At 40.6% G+C, this 22,959-nt stretch overlaps 1 protein-coding gene across 1 annotated transcript in view; it reads left to right on the top strand.

Annotated features, from left to right (window-relative positions):
* Positions 1-4,717: 4,717 nt before the first annotated feature.
* Positions 4,718-22,959, top strand: part of cacna1ba (calcium channel, voltage-dependent, N type, alpha 1B subunit, a) — a 315,954-nt gene continuing 297,712 nt past the window's right edge. The window contains exons 1-4 of the mRNA XM_076890695.1: positions 4,718-5,232; positions 5,416-5,711; positions 8,787-8,892; positions 11,757-11,896. Coding sequence (XP_076746810.1) covers positions 5,170-5,232; positions 5,416-5,711; positions 8,787-8,892; positions 11,757-11,896 — 605 coding nt within the window. The 5' untranslated portion in view covers positions 4,718-5,169. The remainder of the gene's footprint in view (positions 5,233-5,415; positions 5,712-8,786; positions 8,893-11,756; positions 11,897-22,959) is intronic.

Here is a 22,959-nt window from a genome sequence, read left to right as displayed (position 1 = left end):
TCACACGTCATCTGCCTTAAAGGCGTGAATAAAGGTTTCTTCAGCCAGGACACGCGAGGGCGTGATATCCCATACTTATGTGTTGTACCGAGTGAATCGACTGAAAGGGAACTGGTTTGGCTTTCGTCCGTCAGATACACACCAAAGCACAATTTTTGGTAGAGCATTCAAGCAGGCTGTTGTTATTACCGTGTTTTTCGGAAAATAAGTTGCTCTTAAAATCCTTTGATTTTCTGAAAAAAATCGACAGTGCCCCTTATAATTCGTATGTATAAATTCTGGTTGTGCTTACTGACCTCTAACCGATTTTATCTGGTACACGGTGCTCAAAAATCTGTAAAAAATGTTTTTGTACGACTTTGCTAAGCTACGAAGCTGCACCGCTTAATGGATTGTTGGAGCATTACGGCTATCGTAGTCGGGAACCTCGCAAAGTGATACGTACTGTGCTTCAACATAATATTATGGTATTGTGTGTGTATAATCTCTTTTTAAGTTTTGTGGATATTATACATGGTTATGCTCAGGATATGTCAGCCCATTTCCACTGGAAATGCCTTTTGGTTAAACTGCCAGCAAGGAATTTGCATTTTCACTGTTAATTTTTTATGTAGCTTTAATGCACATAAAAAAAACAGCTGCTTGTTTAAGTAAAAATACATTGATTTTTTTTTTTTGCACTAATAAAGTTGCAGAGTTGTAAAGTATTTTGTCTCGCGTCAATTATATTGTCAGTTATATTGTTATCGCAAATTTTAAACTATATATCTTGATAAATATTTTTGCCCAAATTGCCCTGCCCTAGCTCCCTAGTGCCAGCAGCACTCATGCAGCCCCAAACAATGACATCCCACCACCATGCTTGACTGTAGGCAAGGCACACTTGTCTTTGTACTCCTCACCTGGTTGTCCTTAGTCTACTTGTCTTCAGCAAATTGTTTGCGAGCTTTTTTGTGCATTATCTTTAGGAGAGGCTTCCTTCTGGGATGACAGCCATGTGATGCTGTGTGCGGGGTATAGTCTGAGCACTGACAGGCTGATCCTCCATGCCTTCAACCTCTGCAGCAATGCTGGCAGCACTCATGCATCTATTTTCAAAAGACAACCTTTGGATATGACGCTGAGCGTGTGCAATCAACTTTCTTCGACCATGGCAAGGTTTGTTCTGAGTGGAACATGTCCTGTTAAACCGCTGTATGGCCTTGGCCACCGTGCTGCAGCTCAGTTTCAGCGTACTGGGTATATTCTTTGCCATGATGTGCCATGTTAAACTTCCAGTGAACAGTATGAAAGTGTGAGAGCAATAACACCAAATTCAACACACACCGGTTCCCCATTTGCACCTGAGACCTTGTAACACTAACGAGTCACATGACACCAGGGAGGGAAAATGGCTAATTGAGCACATTTTGGACATTTTCACTTAGGGGTGTACTCACTTACTTTTAGGCAATAATGGCTGTGTGTTGAGTAATGTTCCCTCTAATTTTTCATGTGTCTGAGCGAACACACAAACTTCCTGAGCGGACACTTGGACCACTGTGAGTAACAGCAGACGTGTGCACTGTGGTCACGCCGCCATTGAATTTATCCAAGGTACATGGTTTATTAAAATAATCAACTGATAGCATTTACATTTATGTTAGACTACTTTTAATTAAATGCTTTAGCCCACTTACAATGAAAATTAAAACAAATCTTGTTCATGACCTGCGTAGTATGTTAACACTATTGGAAGTAAAAATAACTTGAACTCCAATTTTGAAAACACAAATTTTTAAAAAAAAATTTTGGTTATAAAGCTCTGACTTGTATTATGAGTATGAGTCTGTGGTCTGGGAGAGAATCCTGTAACTCTCTGTCTGCAAAATACAGTAAATAATGACCAATGTTGGGCAATTAATTATATAGTTACTTCTTCAAAAAAGTAACTCAGTTTTGCAAGCAACAGTTTTTTGCAGCTGTTTACCTAAAAATGCAGCCAAGGCGGGTTTTTTAAATAAACATTTCAAACTATTTACGGAACAATCCTGTGTTCTGCATGAAATCTGGTGCCACACAAGTTATTTGTGACACTCCAAAACATAATTTCTGTCCACGATGAGATAAAGGAGAACAACAGCCTGATACCTGCAGGCCTCCTCCAGGCCTGCAGAAGATGTATCACTCCTGTAACACCTGTAGCACTCAGTAGTCGCCTCATTGTTCTGACACACACAACAAAACCATTGTCTACATTACACACTAACTACACAAGATTTGCGCTAAACGTCGCAAATCTCTCACATCTCAAAACACTGCCGTCACTCCTAAAACTTCCCCCCTTGACTAAACAATAAATGCCATGTTGCCATATCGTTTTTTTTGATTGGTCCACATGGTACATTTTTCCACCAATAGGAAAGGCTGGGGGAGGAGTTTGTTTTTGCTCACAGGCGCAGAGGTCGTGTCCAAATTCATGGGCTGCATCCTCCTGAGGCCGCATTTGTAGACCGATTACGTCACAGCGACGCGCCGAAGGCTGTCCAAATTCGTAGACTCCTCCGAATGTAGCCGACAAATGCGTCCTCCTTTTCCCCGAATTTTAAGGATGGGTCGGGTGTGTCCTTCGTGGCCTACCATATCCCAGAATTCATAGCGCGGCCCAGCCAAATTCCAGTTTCCAACAATGGCGGCCGCTACTAAGTTTTAAAATTACTCATACTAATCTTTCTGGGTCACAAAATAAACTTTTAACATATTTTCAGGCGAGGAAGTAGTTGTGTAAACATCAAATATCTGCTCGGTTTATCAAGATATCGCATATTTGCAAAAGTGCGTCGACGTTTTCGAAGGCGTCTGCTACCCACCAGCTCGATAGCTAGCCGGGAGCTCGAGGGTTACTGATGCGGCCGAGAACGGCACAACTCCCGGCACATCATTTTCACATCACCGCGGACTTTCGCTGCTCGGGTTAAACGTAATATATAAGTCACTTAGACAACCTAAAAATGTTATTGTTGGGCTTTTTTCAGTGTTTTGTTTGTTCGTGAGTAAATCGGTTTGGCTGAGATTAAAGTTATTAGATAAGATTAGATAAAATAAAACTTTATTAATCCCCCTCCTCCTTGGTTTTTACACAGCTGACTAAACGTCAAACAGAAAACTGATTAAACAGAAGTATGAGACAGTCGAGAATTTACGCCAGTGTCCTGTTATATTTTAGATAGCAAGGAGCAGACGACCGAGTTTATTAAACTCCACTGAGACAGCGGTGACGCTAATCAGAAGGCTAGACCGTCCAATTTCACGGCCGTTTACTTCCGGCCTACCCGACCTTCTGAGGACCCGGCCCACGTAGACCGCGAAGGCCGGGTCCTCAGGAGGATGCAGCCCATGAATTTGGACACGACCAGAGTGTTTTCCTTATAAAACACCGTTTTTACCGTTTCTTCCGCAGTAAATATAAACAACGATAGTATCCAGGAAGAAAACCAAACATTGCATATATTTTTTATCATAACTCTGGTTTTACGTGGCCTATAAACACAATTTAAAAACTGGTATAAAGTCCACACTTTTTCCGTCAACTGTTCCGTCTGTCCTGCTCACATCTCCAATGGTTGTACACGTTGTCATTAACGTGGGTTCACCCCACATCAGCCACCCCACTTTGCTAGCTAAAACACCGGTGTCTGCACATAAGGACACTGTCCTAGCCGCGTATATACGAATGTCAATCGCATCATTGGCTGTGTCCCAATTCAGGGTCTGCACGCTTGAAGTACGCGCACTACGCGTACTACATACCTGTGTACTATAAGTACGAGAAGCACGAAGTGAGAGGCTTGTGAAATGGGATGGTCTAGCCTTCATAGCGCTGTTCAGGTTGCCTAGCAACCATGATACTAACAGCGAGAAAAGTTTCATACAGCATTGCCTGACAGAAATGAAGGAGAAAAAATGTTTTGTTTGTCATTCATTTTTGTCATGACATCACTTTGATTAGTTTGTGCGCAACACAGACCGTGCCAGCAGTGCGCAATTGCGCACGCGAGCAACTTAGAGGGAACATTGGTGAGTTATTTTGAGGTGACATCAAATATGCAGTGTTATACAAGCTGTACACTGACTACTTTTCATTGTATCAAAGTGTCATATCTTTAGTGTTGTCCCATGAAAAGATAGAATAAAATATTTACAAAAATGTGAGAGGTGTTTATAGTATCTCACTTTTGTCAGATACTATAACACCCCTCACTATATGGGAGATGTTTTAGTCTTAGGCGTTTCTGGGGAAATTTTTACAGTAAACAGAAGATGCACTGACAACATTTGGAATAACTGTATTATCAGTGTATGAACGTGTGTGTCAATGGGTGGATGACTGAATGTGTAAAGGGCTTTGGGGTCCTTAGGGACTAAGTAAAGCGCTATACAAATACACGCCATTTATCTTTTTTTTTTTTTTTAATGAAACTTTGAGTTTACTTTGGAAATATTGACCGGAAATCGTTTCGTCCTATTTACTGTTTGATTTTCGAAGGGAATCGAACCGACATAATTTTGTTTATATCGCAGTTACATCAGTTTTCGCTGGGTTAGTTGCAATATTTTCAAAAACCGAAATCAGATCTGCCCACAAACAAGCTCTGATTTTGCCGGAAGTCATTTTCATTCCGTGTAACTTGACCCGTGGCTCGTTCTCCTCCCTGTTGCTATGGTAACAGGGCTCGCCCAGGTGGAGCCACTGGCTGGCGTCTTGTTGGTCACGTGGGGGTCTGAGGAACAGTAGAGAAAGTGGTAGCTACATTCCCATTAACCGCAAATTCATGGAAACAAGCAGCTGCACTGTGATTTCTCCTCGACGAACGATCAGATGAAATTACATCAGTTTTTTCTTCCGTGGGGCAAAGTGCTTTAACGAAGACTGCTTTTAAGTCACAGCGGTCAGCAGTGATTAAGAAAAGAAATGCGGCTGTTTACAGACATTATTTGGTGGAAAACAGGTTTACTCACTGTGACATTTCGCGATTTTTCCCTCTGCTGTATTATCTTGTCTTGAGGTGGCTGTCTTTTAGACACGGTGTTCCGTTGTCTCCGCATCCTCTAGCATGAACTTGTAGCGTTGACGCCAGTATAAAAGCTACCTGCGAGGACGTGGGCAGTCCGCCATGAAAATGATGCATCATGGAATGTGAGCGTCTAAACTTTAAGCAACAATTCCACGCCGCGGAGAGTAAAAACATGGAGGTGAGGCAATAACCGACTGAGGCTGATGAAAAAGAGCCTCCCTCAGCTCGTTTTTGTGTGTGTGTGTGTGTGAATGTTTGACTCTGCTGGTCGTGGCCGACACACGCACCCAAAGGACCTGCACGGGGACGGGACGTCAGTGTGTGTGGTGATGCTTCTTCTCTATTTTTTTTCTGGTGTCAGTTTTGGTTTCTCCAGCAAGGTCTGCGCTATTCCGCAATGGCTCGATTTGAAGACGAACTGTCCGGCCGCTATGGAGGCGGCTGCCCCGCGGCCCCTGCCAGGGGGGGCAGCCGGCAGCCGGGGCCTCCGGGTGGCCAGAGGATGTACAAGCAGACGATGGCCCAGAGAGCCAGGACCATGGCCATTTACAACCCAATTCCAGTCAAACAGAACTGCCTCACCGTCAACCGCTCTTTGTTCATCTTCAGCGAGGATAATGTAATACGGAAATATGCCAAAAAGATCACCGAATGGCCATATCCTTACAACCCAGTAAACCCCCAGATAAGCCGCTCTGTCCTGTATAAAACCCGCATGCCTGACGCCGAACTCCCAGGAAATTTTAAGGGGCCTTATTTAGAGGCAGAAGAAGCCGGCATCTAGAATACTGTTTATTAATTAGTATAAATATATGTTAAGAAAGCAACAATACGTTCAGCTAAAATGTAAAACTTGCACAGCTGGCTCTCTGGTTGTTTCCAGTGTTGGTCACAAGTCCCATGCTGCTAAATGCTGTAGTCATGAGGTTTTTTTTTATTTTTTATAATATAGCACATCTAGGTAAGAGTTGAAGTTTATGTGTGATGATATGACTATATGGGCTTCTCGGTAGATCCTTTTCTTGTCTTCTGGTGAATGCTGTGCTCTGCAGATGGTGCTGTCCAGGGAACTGAACTTCAGCAATCTGCAGGCTTTCCTCAGCAGTGAGGCGGTGGCACGCTGCATGGGTGTGACACAAAACAAACAAGCGCTGAAATGCAGCAGGTTTCAGGTTATAAAGCAGCTCATGTCTGTTTGGTAGATGTTGTGCACAGTGAGTGAATGCCACCTGCTGAGCTTTGTATGCTGACCAAAATCATTTCTTACTGGTGTGCATTTAGATTTTTTCTGAGGAAAAGTCCCTGGAAAGACACCTGTATATGTGCATGAGTGTTCATGCAATTAACTCACATTTAGTTGTGGAATAGTATCCATTGCGTAAGTCACTGGTTGGTTAACCTCTGGCATGATAAAAGTTTTCTTTTATCATTTTTAATGTCGCAGTGCATTAGTGAGCCATTTATCCTGGTGCGCTGCAGGAGGATTTACTGTGGTTCGAAGCAGTTGGAGGCCTGGTGGCTGGAATCCATCGGTCTCCTCCCTCTCCTGAGGATCCTCTCCTACTGGCCGAGCTGTATCGTCCGTGAGGGGTACACTAATAACACGATGGCAGTGCAATGTAGGGAGCAAGATACCCAAATGAGCGGTACAAATTTGCATTTAATTTCTTTTAAAAAGCAGACGTTAAATTAAACACTGAAGAACTGCTGCATATCACCAGATATGCATCACCAAGCTCCCACCACACTGGAGACTTAGAATGGTGATCACTTTGGGTTGTCTTGCTTTTGCAAAAATCAGGGAGTGTATTAGAAGATAGATATAGCTCTCTAGTAAGGTGCTAGTAAAATAGTACGACTATATTGAAGGGGCACGTCGTGAAAATATTTAGTTTACTGTACTGTATTTTTCTGTGGGTGTAGATGGAGAAAGTAACCATCTATACACACAATTATAATCAGGAGTTGTCATCCTTGATTTTTAGTGTACAAATTTGACTGGAAGTGTTTGTTATAAGTGACCAAGTTGAGGTCTGCAGATCATGAAAAGGTTTTCCTCAACTCGTGTAAGAACAAAGCTGGAAAGATTAGTTTTGTAATGTAAAAGGTTACATTGTTAAATTGTAATAAGTAATGCAATTAAATTTAAATGAAAGGAGTACAACTTATTTCAGTTAGTTTGGTACAGGAATTGCAGTGCTAGGTGTTTGGCAGATGGGAGGTAGTGCATATTCAAACTATTAAAAAAAACCCACACAGTTCAAAAGAATGCTCTAAAAATATGACAAAAATGGCATTTATAACAAACAATGTAACAAAGGTTATATTTCAAATGTAATCCACATACACTGCAAGCTTTTTATCAACATCACATTTTTACTCTGTAGTTTTTAAAACAAATTTTCCCAGTATCTGACTACAGTTACATTTATTTTATGAGTTCATTATAGAACTCTGTTGTATTAGAACTGTTATATATAATGGAATAAAAATTTCCATTACCGTTTCATTGACTTTGTTTACAGTACAAATGTAAACATGAAAAAAACAGATATCAAAATTTGAGCCCATAATACCAAATGACTGAACCCAGTCTAGATACAGGGACGCAATTTTGCCCTTTATTCTTCTGATTATACTTACATTATTTGTGTCATTTTATTATGGAGTGCTTCCTGCATAAAGGAGTTTCTGTGCTTCCTCTTCTCCCTAAAGCAGCGTTAGCTTCCCATTTCCAATATTGTGATAGCAGCAGCAAGAGGGAAAGGGAACATTTACAAGATGGTAGTGCTGCCAAAAACACAGTAAGCTGAGCTGGAGTTGGGAGACTTAAGCAAGTTAAGATTTTCAATGGAAGTAGATATATTGGATGTTGAATATGAAGCTGCTAGGCAGCAGGGAAAGAGAGAGACCACAGAGAAGCTTTATGCATATATTGAAGGAAGACATGGTGTAACACAGGAGAATGCTAGTTGTTGGAAGAGATGGAGGCAGATGATCTGCTGTGGCAATATTACCAGTTAACATAAAAGGATAGCTTTGGTTGACCTATGAAGTGATAGCAAAAATGCCGGTGTGTCAGCATTGCTCCGCCCAGATGATTGAAACAGAGCTAGGAACTGAACTTGGAACTTAAAAAAAGTGTTGTGTTAGGAAATAATAAACAAACAAAACACACTGATTGCTGTACTGAGTCAGTCCTTGAATATATTTCTGCCACAAACTCACTCATCATCTACCCAGTTCTCTTCATTCTTACTATAAAACCCTGATGGATAGGGACATTAGTTCATGAACTATTTCTTCTTCCTTAATACATCATTTCCAAGTTGACACTTAGTAGCTGTTTTACCTGCTCTGTTGTCTAACCTTCCATTGATTTCTCTTGGTATGACAGAAAGATGATGACAAGCAGGCTAAAAGCTTTATCACTGATGGATGAGGTAGCCACAAAAAATAACTGCTATGAAATTTAATTGTAGCTTCAAGTGCATGCACTCTGTTTCTTTGAATCTTCTCCAGTATTCCTCTCCAGCCAATCTGATACATAACCTAGCACAATCATTTCAACAGAAAGAGATGTCTGGTGCCAGTGCCAAAACTTTCTATTCATGCATAATGCTGTTACCTACCAATGTAAAGGGGGGAATGGCTTTGTGTCAACTTTCGTCAGGTTTCTATGTCTTGATTTAATGTTTGCTAGTTTTCACAAGACTTCCTTAACACTGTCACTCCATTTGAGTACATGATCTTGGCTACTATTATAGCAAACTGCATTGTGCTGGCCTTGGAACAACACCTACCGGCCTCAGACAAAACCCCAATGTCAGAGCGTTTGGTAAGTAAAAAAGCTGGTTGATTCTTTTATTGTGTTACACAATAGAAACAGCAGTTTGTAAATGCAAACACTGTGAGGATTAGCATTGTTATTTTTAACAGATGTTTTTCTTTTGTCTGGAATGCATGCATGCATGTCTCTCTGTAAGTAAATAGTTTCTATTCTGCAAACTCTGCTTCCAAAAAGTTTCTGATTTCATTCTTTCCTCTTTTACCTAACTGTGCTCATGGGTTTGACCATTTCAAGTAGTATCAAGTATCTAAACTGAAAAGATGTGAAGATACCAGTTTTCCCCTCAGCATGTGTCCTTCCTCCTGAGCGCTGCAGGTTGTGTAGATCCATGCAGAGCTGCCTTTGATCCTCATTGTGTCATTACCACAGGCTACCCCTGCTCCATCTTCCTCCCACCGAACTCTCTTGTCAAGTCTTTCTATTAAAGAGGGAAATAGTGGGAGTTACAATGGCAGGGCTGCTTTAGAAATTAAATACCACATACCATAGATTTCATAAAATGTCTGTGTTTGCCAAGCAAAGTTATGGAGTTGTGACAAGGGCCACAATTTAAGATTATTGCTTTGGGATTGTGTAGTGTCAAAAAAACGAATAAAAATTAAAAAGCCAAACTGAAAGCTCCCTGCTGTGATAAGGAAGCGGTTGAAAGTAGGTATCAATAGGGCTGTTCGATATAACGATATATATCGGATGACGATATAAAAATGTCTTATCGTTTCATTTTACGCTATTGTTTGTTTCGTAGTGTCGCAAAATAAGCAATATTTTTTCATCGTTTTGATGGTCACTGCAGTGGCTATATTCATTTCTTAAAGTTCTCTCTTTCTCTTATATTTTATATAACCACACTACGGACGGACAAGCGCCTGTTTTTATGTGTTGTCGTTAGCAACAACGACGGTAATAGCATCGCGTGTCCGCTTGTTTATGTTCCACAAACCTTTCACAATAAAGCTCAAGATCCTGTTGAGACTTTTCAAAATAAACTGAATCACGTGAAAGAGCAGATTATTTACGGATGAGAAGTAAAGAAGAGCCGCCAGGTGCTAAAAAATAAACCTTAGACTCAAACGTTAGAACAGGCTTTTCCCCGCAGCACGCCGTGTAATAAATACTCACAAAGAAAACGGTGTCTAAATGTCTAAAAATGTATAGTTTCATGCATCGGTTAAAACACTCGACTCCAGCTACAGGACGCCCAGCTGGAAACACTTCCACTTCCAGCAAAGATTCACAGAATTTACAGAAAATGTTACATTTTTGTGATTTATATCGTTATCGGGACGATAGAATTGTTATATTGGGATATGAGATTTTGGTCATATCGCACAGCCCTAGGTATCAATACAGAAGGGGGAATAATTATTTGATCCCCTGCTGAATTGGTAAGTTTGCACACTTACAAAGAAATGAACAGTCTCTAATTTTATGGTAGTTTCATTTGAATGAAGAGACAAAATATCAGCTAGAAATAAAATAAATAAATAAAAAAAAACACTAAAGAAAAAATTAGTATTTGATCTCCTACAATCCAGCCTTAATTCTGGCTCCCACAGATTTGCCGTGTGGTCATGTGTGCTCACACAGATTGCAATCAGTTAGTCAATTAAATACATTTGGTCTGTCAAAGGACATCAGGGACAATATTTTAGACCTGTGGAAGGCAAAAACAGGCTACAAGACCATCAGCGAGGAGCTTAGGGAGAAGGTAACTACTGGTGGTGTGATATTCTGTCGCTCTCTAATAAAATTAAATGATCATAAAACTAAAAAACAAATCTACTATAAGAATTAGAGACTGTTCATTTTTTTCCAAGTGAGCAAACTTACAAATTCAGCACAAGATCAAATAATTATTTCCACTACTGTGTAGTCTTTTGTATGATTTTTATAATCTTATACTCTATTAATTGTTGATTTGGTTATTTGAAAAAAAAAAAAAGGTCTGTTATTCTATTTCACTGCAAGGGAAGTAGTAGAATTCGTCTGTTTGAGGTAACAAAGATATTAGTTGCACTTTTATCAACATGTAATTAACCAAAATGGTGCCTTCAATGAGGTTTCAAGGCATTTGATAAAAGCAGCTATAGATCACTTTTATGGTGATCACACTACTATTTGATGTTGCCATCCAAGTCAGTGCACCCTTTATGCTGATGGATGAACAGGCTGTAGCATGAATGTAGCGTGCCTGTAATGTTACTATGTTACTCTCAGTCTCTCTGTACAAAAAGTTACATTTTTAAGAGGAAGTTAAAATACTGCTCGAAAACGAGCAGGAGGACATCTGCATGTGTAATTGCATTGTAATGGGCAAAATTGGATTAGGGTTATATTATATGTCGGAGTATTCTGAGGTGTGAAGTTGATAACAGATCGCTTAACCGTAACCAATTATTGATTAATGATTACCTTTATGATACCTTTTGGAGTTTGTTTTTTGAATAGATTGAATAGATGCCTTGACCTAAGTTTGAGTACTTTTTTAAAACCTCTTCTCACTTTAAACTCTATTAAGTTAATGGAGTGATGAAGCCGAATTAATTATACTGAATCAGTCTACCAGCACTAGTTACACCATGTGTTATTCCTTTTACTGGGGGACACCTCTAGTTTTCTAAATCGTTTCCAGAACTCACAGATTCACAGGGAAAAAAAGGTTTCGATTTTTCGTAGTTATAGTTCTTTTGGTGGGTTAAAGCATCTGTAGAGCTTGCTTTGTAGAGGATCACGGACACTTAATGATCTAGACCCTTCTTTTTCATTGTGTATTATTTCACATTATCTGTCTCAATCTTTATAAATTTATGTCTGCAGTTTCAGAAATCCTTTGCTCTTCTTTCCTCTTACAGGATGACACAGAACCCTACTTTATTGGAATATTTTGCTTTGAGGCTGGCATCAAGATCATTGCCCTGGGCTTTGCGTTCCACAAAGGCTCCTACCTGCGTAATGGCTGGAATGTAATGGACTTTGTGGTGGTCCTAACAGGGTGAGTAGCACAGGCCTAATGGCTTATGTAGCTGCTAACTGACAGAGCCGATGGGCAACAGCGATTAATGAGAGGCGGGAGAGAGCTTTGTTGTGTATGTGTGTGTGTTGCATTTCTAATGATCAGTAGAGCTGAGCCATTCCAGATGGTTGGGTGTTTTCTTCCTGTCTGAATAATCAGTGTCTCAGTAAGGGGAATTGTCTGCAGTAGATGTGCAAAACAGAAGGAAATCAGAGAACACAGCACAGAAAGGACTATAATACAAATCCAGTAAAAGCTTCTTTCTTTCTGTTTTTCATCTTTAAAATCATGAAAAACAAACGGATTTTCGAGTAATAGCAAGTTTTGTTTTTTTCAGGGGATTGTGTTGAGTTTAAGGCCATGGCTAGTTCCTTCTGACCACTCTGATGAAAGCACTTAGTTGTGGTTTTAAGAAATTTAGAATAGATGGTACAAATCTTTTTGAAAGTCTGTCTCAAACATGCATCAGTTTCTGTCATGTTTGTGTTGAAAAATTTGGCCAAGTTAACAAAGGATATATCTACACTGTAGATATTTCCCCAAAAAATGTAAGCAGAAACACAAGTAAAGTTGACTTTTTCATAGAGTCAAACTGTAAGAGTTTAGTTTACTTTGTTAACGTTGTATTTATTCTTGTGACTTAAGATAAGATAGCTCTTTATTGTCATTGCACAGTCATACATAGTACAGTAGTACAATGAAATTGGAAAAACTGTCCTGCGTCGGCACTACATATAACACAACACGACACGATATGACACATCCAAACGCAACAAACAACACAACACAGTATATTAACTTAGTATAAAAAAGAAGAATAAGTGTATGTGTATTGCACACTGTTATTATTGCACATTAATTATTATTGCAACTTGTTATAAATATAAATATTATTGTTATTGTTTTAAACATTGTTACCTCCCCCCTAAAAAAGTCCAGGAAGGTATCCAGTCAGGTCAGCTATTTACATTGATTAGGGCTATTGCCCTGTTGTAAAAGCTGTCCTTGAGTCTATTTGTTCGGGACCTCAGCAGCCTGAACCTCCTGCCAGATGGCAGCAGCTTATACACCCGGTGTCCTGGGTGTGTGCAGTCCCGTAGGATGCTGCGTGCCCTCTTGAGACAGCGAGTGCTGTACAGATCCTTCAGGGAGGGAAGAGGATGTCCAATGATTTTTTTGGGCCATGTTGATGACCCTCTGGAGTGCCTTTCTGTGTGCTGTGGTGCAGCTGGAGAACCACACACCGATGCAATATGTCAGCACACTTTCAGTGGAGCAGCGGTAGAAGACGGTCAGCAGCTCCTTCTTCAGGTCCATTTTTCTGAGGATTCTCAGAAAGTGGAGACGCTGTTGGGCCTTCTTTAAGACCGCAGAGGTGTTAGAGCTCCATTGGAGGTCTGTGTCTATGTGCACACCCAGAAACTTGAAGCTGGAGACCCTTTCCACGCACTCCCCATTGATGCTGACAGGCTGCAGCTCGGACTTCCTCCTTCTGAAGTCAACTACCAGTTCTTTTGTTTTGGTGGTATTGAGGTCCAGGTTGTTAACTGCACACCAATCTGACAGCCTCTGAACTTTAGCTCTGTACGCAGTCTCATCTCCCCCTGAGATGAGCCCCACCACAGTAGTATCATCTGCAAACTTGATGACTGTGTTGTCTGGGTGGGAACTAACACAGTCATGTGTGTACAGAGTGTACAGTAGGGGACTCAGTACACAGCCTTGTGGAGAGCCAGTGTTGAGGCTGAGGAAAGATGAGGCCCCACTCTAACTCTCTGTACACGGTCTGAGAGGAAGTCTCTGATCCAGCGGCAGGTGGTGGAAGGAAGTCCAATTTCCAGCAGTTTAACTATTAGTCTGTCCGGGAGTATCGTATTGAAAGCAGAGCTAAAGTCAACAAAGAGCAGCCTGGCGTAACGGCCCTGCACTTCCAGGTGAGAGATGGTGGTGTGGAGCGTTGTAGCGATGGCATCTTCAGTTGATCTGTTAGCTCTGTATGCAAACTGGAGCGGGTCGAGTGTGGGTGGCAAGCAGGACATGATGTGACGTCGGACCAGTTTCTCGAAGCACTTCATTATAACAGGTGTTAGAGCAACTGGTCGGTAGCCTATTAAACTTCTATACTGCTATACAGTTTAGAACCCTTGATGTTTATTTGTACCTTATGAAGGTCAGTCTGGAACTTCAGGTAAAAATTTTGTATCCCCTTTAAAAGTGATGCAATGCTTTTGCATCACTTTTAATTGCTGTTGAAGTGTGGTAACGGTGAAAAGGGAGAGGCTGTATTGTGGGGGGTTGATGCTGGAAGGGCAGGGATCAGGAGACTGCTGTTATGCTGCTGAAAGTCCCTGAACACGTGCTAGCCCCACTGGGGGACAGGCCAGCCTCTTTTACGTAATGATACAGAGATTTATTTGCAGCGTCTTGGGCTGTGAGGAGCCTCGTTGCAACAAACAGCCTCTGCCAATTCCCAAACCTCTCATCAACACCTTAACCTCTTGCTGGATATCACTAAGAGTCAGTGAGACTTTTGTTCCTGTTAGCTGGAAATATAATAAATGTCTGGTTTGCTAATATGTGTGAGATCTGCTTGTTTGCATGTTGCATCTTTATTGTAGAACCAAAACCGTTTGTGTTCTGCATAAATACTAAATATAAATATGTTAAAACTAGCAAATATAAGGATTCCTTATATAATCAGTCAGTTCTAACGATCCCACGTGAGCATCTCAAACTGTCAATTTTCTTGTTCCATAGCTTTAGTGTATCTAATGAAGCTATAAAAAACTTTATACTATAAAAATTGTCAAGTTACAGGCCTTCAAAGTACATGCAGAGAATTTTGCACTTGTTCATCCTTTTTGAGCCTTCCTAACATAGAAAGAGCTATACTGGGAGCCCAATCCAGTCAAAAATATTTTCTTGATAAGGATGGAGGATGGGTTACACTGGCTTACATATAAATCTAGTTATCTTCTGATGATGGCCTTTTTTCAAGCTATAGGCAAGTGATGGAATACTGTGGGATTAAAAATAGGCTTAGCATGTGCATTACGCAATAAACAATTTCTGTTATATACTTATGAATAATAGAAACATTCTAACATATGCAAAATGTATGCAAGGAACATTTCTCCTAGTAAAATGCTTTACTAGTACCCACAAGTACTGTATGAAGCATAAATCGTGTGTTGAGTGTTGAGATTATTGACAGGTTGTTAGAGCATTTGTGAGAGAGAGAGAGAGAGAGAGAGTGAGAGTGAGAGTGAGTGAGTGAGTGGCTGGGTGTGGATGCAGCTCAAGCAGGCCTGATTCAATTGGGGCTGAACAGGCTGGCATGTCAGCCATAATTGAAGGGTTGGGTGGTGGATAGAGGCCATTACAGCTGTGGTCTGGTCATTTTATCAGGGCCGTGCTACACTGATGGGTTGAGCCATGTTTTCTGGGTAGATATCGGATCACTTGTGCAGAGTGCATGCAGCTGAACACACACATGCAGGTAGTGCACTTAAGCATGCTTGTACACACATGCTGGCCAATCATTTCTCAGTGATGATGTCCATTTCCTGCAGGATGTGCTGTGTGAAAACCCATAGCAATCATGTATTAGCAGTGACTCATTGATTATCAGCATTCAGCTCATCTGAGCAGTCATCTTAGCAGGTTGTTTGTAACTTGAGTATAACATGACCCTTCATGGTTCACTCTGTTGTGCTTTCACAGGTTGCAAATGCCACATCCTCTCTTCCATGTAACATGAAAGATTACATAGAACACTTGGATAATAAGGAATTATAATATTATATCGTTGAAGTAACAAATACATTAACTACGGATTTATGTAATTTTGGCAATATTGCACTGACAGAGGGGAAAAAATAGAATTTTTATAATATCGGTTGTAAAACTCTCAGGAGAGAGATCACAGACTTTAAGGCGGCGAGGCGTGATTGCGGGTGCCACTCAAGTGCGGGTGCCACTCAAGTGCGTCCGACTCCCATGCAGGGGCACTGCAGACCACGCCCCGCCACATACATTAACCACATGAAATACATATTTAGGCAGAATTTTGCAAATATCTATTTTTCATTTTTTAGCAGCATAGTGCTTTTTTTCCAATTACTTTTTAAAAGTTAGGTCAACGCTCCAAAAGCCCACAGGCAATATAAGGGTGGCGGCTCACAACAGTTTTTGTTTGCTACATGGATGATTTTAGTTAAGCTGGGTGTCTTTCCTTTTTTTATATTTCTTTAAGAGTTCAAAATGTGTTAATTACATAAATAAAATAAAATTTTCTCTGTAGCACTTCATGGATTTCATAAGCAGCACGCTTTAGTTGCTCTGTGGATTCTTTTAAAAAGCAGTTAAAAACATTCCTGTTCAAACAAGCCTTTTGTTGATCCACGTATTTGATATTCTTAACATTTTTTACATTTGACCTTTTACATTGTGTATAATGTCTATTGATTGTATTGTTTATTTTAATATTTGTGTACAGCGCTTTGTGACTGCCTGTCTGTGAAAGGCGCTTAATAAATAAACTTTACTTACTTACTTTAGTTGTTCACACAAAGCATAAAGGTAAAAAAAAACCAATATATGCAGTGTTATCTTCATTTTAGATGTCAAAAAGTATTTGCGGCTCCCAGTGTTTTCTTTTGCGTGGAAACCGGGTCCAAGTGGCTCTTTGGGTGTTAAAGGTGTTAAAGACCCCTGGTCTAGGTATTCCTAACGACCCCTTAGTCTTTCATTATTATTGAGCTGATGTCATGGAGTTGCTACGGATCAGACTTATTCTGTCACATCCATCGTCACAATTAGGCCCTTCTTAGAAAGACTTAGGTCCTTCCTTTATTCCCCAGTTCAAAATTGGTGAGTACTGTTCACTTATTCATATCCCAGAATTGATCTCTTTTAGCTTAATAATAATTCATAGCCTATGTGAAGCAGTTCGAGGGCCATCTTGAACTTGCTATCAAATGATCCCATCACACATCACAGATGCTTGCTCTCAAAACAGGGGCCTGAATCGTCTTTCATTAGCTGGTAATTAGATAACTCTACAATGTTCCAGTCTGATGTAGGGAATTGCTAATAAGAACATGTATTTGCCTCCTGCATGCTCCTACCAAAATCAATAGTGTATTGAGCTGAACACAGAAGGAATAGATTCTCCTCAGCAGTCCTCTTTATAGCTGGCTGGATCAAAGCAGCTGCTGTTGGATTTTTGCAGTGATTTTTGCTCATCCCTAAAATACATGCCACACACAGCATACGTGCATATGTTTCTCTTATCAGTAAAATGTACCATATTCAATATTTTTTAAAATATGTTTTCATACATATTAGCCCTTTGAACTTTCATGTATGATATTAATAAATTTAATTATATAAAGCTGTGGGTGACTGGAATGGCCTTACTGGGATCACTCCCTCTAACACATGGTAGACATTTGTTTTCAGCAAAAATGCTGTTGTCCTGTCAACAAACTGACTGTGCTGTATTCACTATTATCTAATGAAGTGTTGCATCAGATACTACTAAGATAACATTTTCAGCTCATGGTACCTTTCAAAATAGCAACCTCATGATTTCCTAGCACAGCATTGCATTTTAATGAGAAGATCAATGTTATTCACTTTACCTGATTCAGTTTCAGGGCAGTTTTTCAGACATTAGAGGATTCCACCTCAGTATGGTATATCCTGAGCCTGGCTGAACAACATTTCTTCACTCTTGCTCCACTTTGCTCTCAAAAAGAAATAGCACACGGGATTCTGTGCTTGCATTTCTTATAGGAGCTTCTGTGTTACAGTTTCTCATTTATTTTCTACACATGGGAGGTTTTTAATTTTCTGTACTGCAGTGACACTGTTTTGTGGTTAGAGGTGTGAGGTTGTTGTCGTTCTTGGGTCGTTGACCCAGTGTTTTGAGTTTTGTGGGTAGTTCTGTGGGTAGATGATTTATTTAAGCTTATTTAAGGTTTTAAATGGCTTCAAATGGCTTGAAATTTGTCAAAGCATGTATTTTTATTTAATTTGAGTTCATGGTCTACTGCATTTAAATCTCTGCTGTGTCTGAAGCAGGAGGTGGTACACCTTGTGTAATTGTAATTCTGAACTTGTTTATTAAATAAAGACATAATTGTTTGGTTGGTGTCCAATACGAACCCTCGGGCTCCAAGTTTTTTTTGGTTTTTTTAACCACTGTATCATTATTATTTGAATCAATGATTAATCAGTTCAAACTTTTTCACAATTGTGATAAAGCCAAAAGGTCGTCATTTTCTGTGTTTGAAACTTATGCATCTGTCTCCTTGAAGTATAGTGATGATGGTTAAATGTTGGACCTTGTCATTGCACATGTGAGGCATTTCCTCTCCACGCTGCCTCATTAAGCTCAACAGAACCAGCCTCAGGCAGTTACAGCCTGTTAGCGGAAAAGGAACAAATTGGAAAATGAGACAGCAGCCGATAGGCATCTGCTGATGTGTTTTCTTTTTTGGACTGATGTGTCTGAGTGTGCGATCGATGCCCTGCGCAGTGTCTCAAGCCCCATCCTCCATTCGGAGTCCTCCTTTAGACTGTTTTGAAAGCTGTTTGCCTTTCCTGTCATGTCGGCTGAACTTAATAAAGCTAAATAATGACATGTAGATATTGAGAAGCCTTTATAATTTAAAAATATAGTTCTAAAAATAAGACAATTATCATTTCAAAATATGTATAGCAAGACTGCAGAGCCAGCTAGTACTGTGTCATACTAGTGGCCTGAGTGTTTACTTGGCACATCAGGGCTCGCAAAATCGCTAGCCCGACGTCCCGGGGCTAGCGATATTTCCAGTCGGGCTACCAAAATCTATCTCTGCCCTGCCCATCGTGCAGGAAGGAAAAATATATGTCAATGCTTTTGCATTCTTTCGGAAATGTAGCTGGGTAATTATGTCATTGGCATCGGTGAGCCACTGTCAATATGTGACATATTGAAATCGCGTTTGAATTTGCGCTTGTTTTTTGCTTTCACTTTGCAATCGCGCGAACTGTGTATGGAGAGTGACAGTACTGATTGGTGAATGACGATAATTTGCGCACCAATTCCTCTGACATCGTCTTATTAATCGTTAGCTTACTACGCAAACATGACAAGTGAAATCTCCCGCAGCAAGCTTAAACATGTGAGAGGTTGATCGCGCAGAGAATCGCTGAGCGTTATGTGAGTGCGTGTGTAAAAGCAGCAGGATATAAGGCAAAAAGAAAGTGCAGCTTTATGGTTTCATGGACAAAAGAATTTCTGTGGCTGCAACATGACGAAGAGATAATTTTTTTAAAATTACGGTTTCAGTTTGCTGTGCTCGGTAAGTGTGTCGCCATGAAGGTGTGTCGGACAAGCTGGAGGAGGTGGCTGGGGAGAGGGAGGTCTGGACCTCTTTGCTTAGGCTGCTACCCCCGCGACCCGACCTCGGATAAGCGGATGAAGATGGATGGATGGATGGATGCAACATGACGAGCTAAATAATAACCAGGGGTGCACATAAGTGGTCCGCAGGTGCGCATTCGCTGTCAGAATAAAAAAGATAAGAAGTTGCAACGCGTGTTTGCGTACATGAGATTTTCTGGAGGAGGACAGACATTTGTTTAGAACTTTTAAAGATGTCGAAGAAGCAAGCTCCTTTAAGCAATTACTTTGGTGTTCCTCCACCTCCAAAGAAATGTCAGAAGGAGTCCGAAACGCAAAAGAAGCGCGTATTCTCGGAAAAGTAGTTGCAGGAGGTGAGCTGGCTTCAAACAAATGATGAACACACAGAGAGGTGTTGCAGAATGTGTCGTGACAATGCCACTCTAGCGGACAAAAACAGTGCCTTTTATATGGAAAAGGACGCAAACGTGCGTTGCAACTTCTTATCTGGTGCGCGTCTTTTATTTTGACAGCAAATGCGCACATGCGGACCACTTATGTGCACCCGTGTAAATAATAGAGATAGCACGATACCACTTTTTTATGTCCGATACCGATACCGATATCATAAATTTGGATATCTGCCGATACCGATATGAATCCGATATAGTGTTTTTTTTAATCAACAAAACTGTTTTTTAAATATCTTGCTGCATTTTGTACAAGTTCATACTCAAGTTTAAGACAACAACTACACTAAAGCTATTCTGTTATACCTGTATGCAAAAAAAAATAATTTCATAGTTCAGCAATACTGATCAATCTAATAAACTTAAACCTACACCATCCTCCCTATTCTGGTATTTTAAAGAGTACTTAGCATAAATATTAAGCAACCTAACTAATAGAGTTCCAACTCCCAGCAACAACAAAAATAAATAAATAAAAAATAGGGAACCACCCCTCACGCTCCACCTCATGATGCTTAATCGACGTAATCAACCTTAATTTGAAGCAGTGTGAAAAAAAATGCACAGAAATCAATTATTTTTCAAGAAATATTAAATAGATTCAACATCTTTCTTCAACAAAATTGCAGACTGCACAGATGGTACCTTCCCAAAGGAAAAAGTACTATAGCTTACTAGGGTATATTAGACTTAATAGTTACTATATACAGTAATTGACTTCTATTCATTTTACATCAAATTAAAACTTTGGGTGTCAGATAATTATTTATTAAAAGCTAGACATTTTAAATGAGATTAAGAAAGAAAAGTATGTCTTTGTGCCCCCTTTTCCCTGTTAATGCCCTATCGGCCCCCCTGGCTAAACTTTGCCCCTGCACAGTTACCAGCGTCAGCTACGTAGAAAAAGATCCTCGAGTAGAAAGTAGTATTAAATACATTCTAACAACAGCTTATCGAGCTTAAACGTGCTGCTGTTGTTCAGCCGCTGGTTTCCTCTTTCTGGTGCAAAGTGGACCAAAAGCAAACAAGAGAGACGGACTCGCGACAGAAAAGCCGATCAGCTGATCATTAAGCAGTTTCATGATTGAAGTAGCAGCAAGAAGAGGCAGTCGCTTGTTAAACTTAATGCAGGAATGCTTTACAAACATTCAGAGATGGACTTACACACTTGCTTTACTTCTCTCGGGATAACTTTGTCGGAGATGAAATGCCGGGTTGCTAGCGAAGCTCCAAATGCTATCCAGACCACCGACAGGTCCTGCATGCCACAGCCGCTCTATCACGTGATGCATACTGCGTGTTGCAAGTTTTGTGAGGTGCTTTTGTGATATTTAATAGATCGGATTACATTTTTTATTTTTCTCCGATATCCGATCCAGTAATTTAGGTCAGTATCGGACCGATACCGATACGTAATATCGGATCGGTCCATCTCTAGTAAATAACATAATGTTCTGCCGGGTGTGTTGTTGGTTTTCCCTCGATTTCTGAGTCGACAAGCGCCTTTGTTACTGGGACCAGTAATTTTAAGAAAGGCCTCCATTAGAACCCATGAGAAATGCAAGAAATGCATTATTGCTCAGTCTGCAATATCTTTCCCGGAGCAAACACCAATTGCAAATAACATACTAAAAATAAACCTGAAAATTCTGTTTAGAACAGCGTACTATTCAAATTCAAATTTCATTTGTCACGTACACAGTCATACACAGTACGATATGCAGTGAAATGCTTGGACAACTGCTCGTGACCTAAAGAAAACAAAAAAGGAAAAGGCTATGAATAAGATAGGAAATAAATATGAAAAATTAAAAAGGGTAAATTTTACTAGGAAGGAATAAAATATAAATTAAGGTTAAAAAGGAAATAACTGTACAACACAAATTAGAATGAAGGGTAAATTTAACTGGGAAAGAATAAGATAAAATATATAAATTAAAGTTGAAAATAAAATAACTGTACAACAAAATACACAATATAGAACTATATAAGAATGTATGAAGAAATATAAATAAATATATACACAATAACAGCAGCTGTACAAGTATTAACTGGAAATGAAGAATATAATGTCCAGTGTTGTGCAATCCACATTATGTCTTCTGCAGTGCAAATATGCTTAAAGTGATTTAAGTGATGAAGTGAAAACAATGTCCAGAATGTCCAGTGTGTGTGTAAGAACTGTATGTGTGGGTCAGTACTGTGTGGTGGTGTGATTGAGAGACCGTATCGCCTGCGGGAAGAAGCTCCTCCTCAGTCTCTCTGTGTTGGTCTTCAGGGAGCGGAATCGCTTTCCTAACCTCAACAGAGAGAACAGTCTGTTGTTGGGATGGCTGAGGTCCTTCACGATCTTCCTGGCCTTGGTCCAGCACCGCCTGCTGTAGATTGAGTGCAGGTCAGGGAGCTCGGAGCGGATGGTGCGCTCAGCTGATCGCACAACCCTCTGTAGAGCTCGTCTGTCCTGCATGGTGCTGTTCCCGAACCAGGTTAAGATGTTTCCCGTCAGGATGCTCTCTATGGTGCACGAGTAAAAGTTCATAGATGAACTGAGTCCCAGATGCTCCAGCTTGGTGGTGAGTGTGGAGGGAATTATGGTATTAAATGCAGAGCTGTAGTCTATGAAGAGCATTTTAACATAATCCCCCCTTCTAGTGTCCAAGTGAGTGAGTGATGTGTGGAGGAGATGAGAGATGGCATCGTCTGTGGAACGATTTGGACGGTAAGCGAACTGTAGTGGGTCCAGTGTGTCTGGTAGTGAAGAAATGATGAAGTCTCTGACCAGGCGTTCAAAGCACTTCATCACTACTGAGGTGAGGGCTACAGGGCGATAGTCATTGAGAGAAGCAGGGTGGGGTTTCTTCGGGACAGGAACAATGATGGACTCTTTGAAGCATGTGGGGATCACCGACTGAGATAAAGAGATGTTGAATATCTCAGTGAACACAGGAGCTAGCTGGTATGCGCAGTCTCTTAGGATACGACCTGGGATGCCGTCTGGTCCTGCTGCTTTCCTGGTGTTCACTCTTTTGAAGGCTCTCCTTACTTCATGCTCGGAGATGACGAGCACGTTTCCGGTGCTGGCAGTATCTTCCTGTCTGCAGCCGTTAGCGCCACTATGTTGCAAAGAGTGAACTACCACTGGCAAAATTTAGCAGTCTTTGCCAGTTCTTGGTTCCACT

Source organism: Maylandia zebra, linkage group LG12 (genome assembly GCF_041146795.1).
Source record: "Maylandia zebra isolate NMK-2024a linkage group LG12, Mzebra_GT3a, whole genome shotgun sequence".
NCBI lineage: Eukaryota > Metazoa > Chordata > Actinopteri > Cichliformes > Cichlidae > Maylandia > Maylandia zebra.
This window is presented reverse-complemented; position numbering and strand designations above follow the sequence as displayed.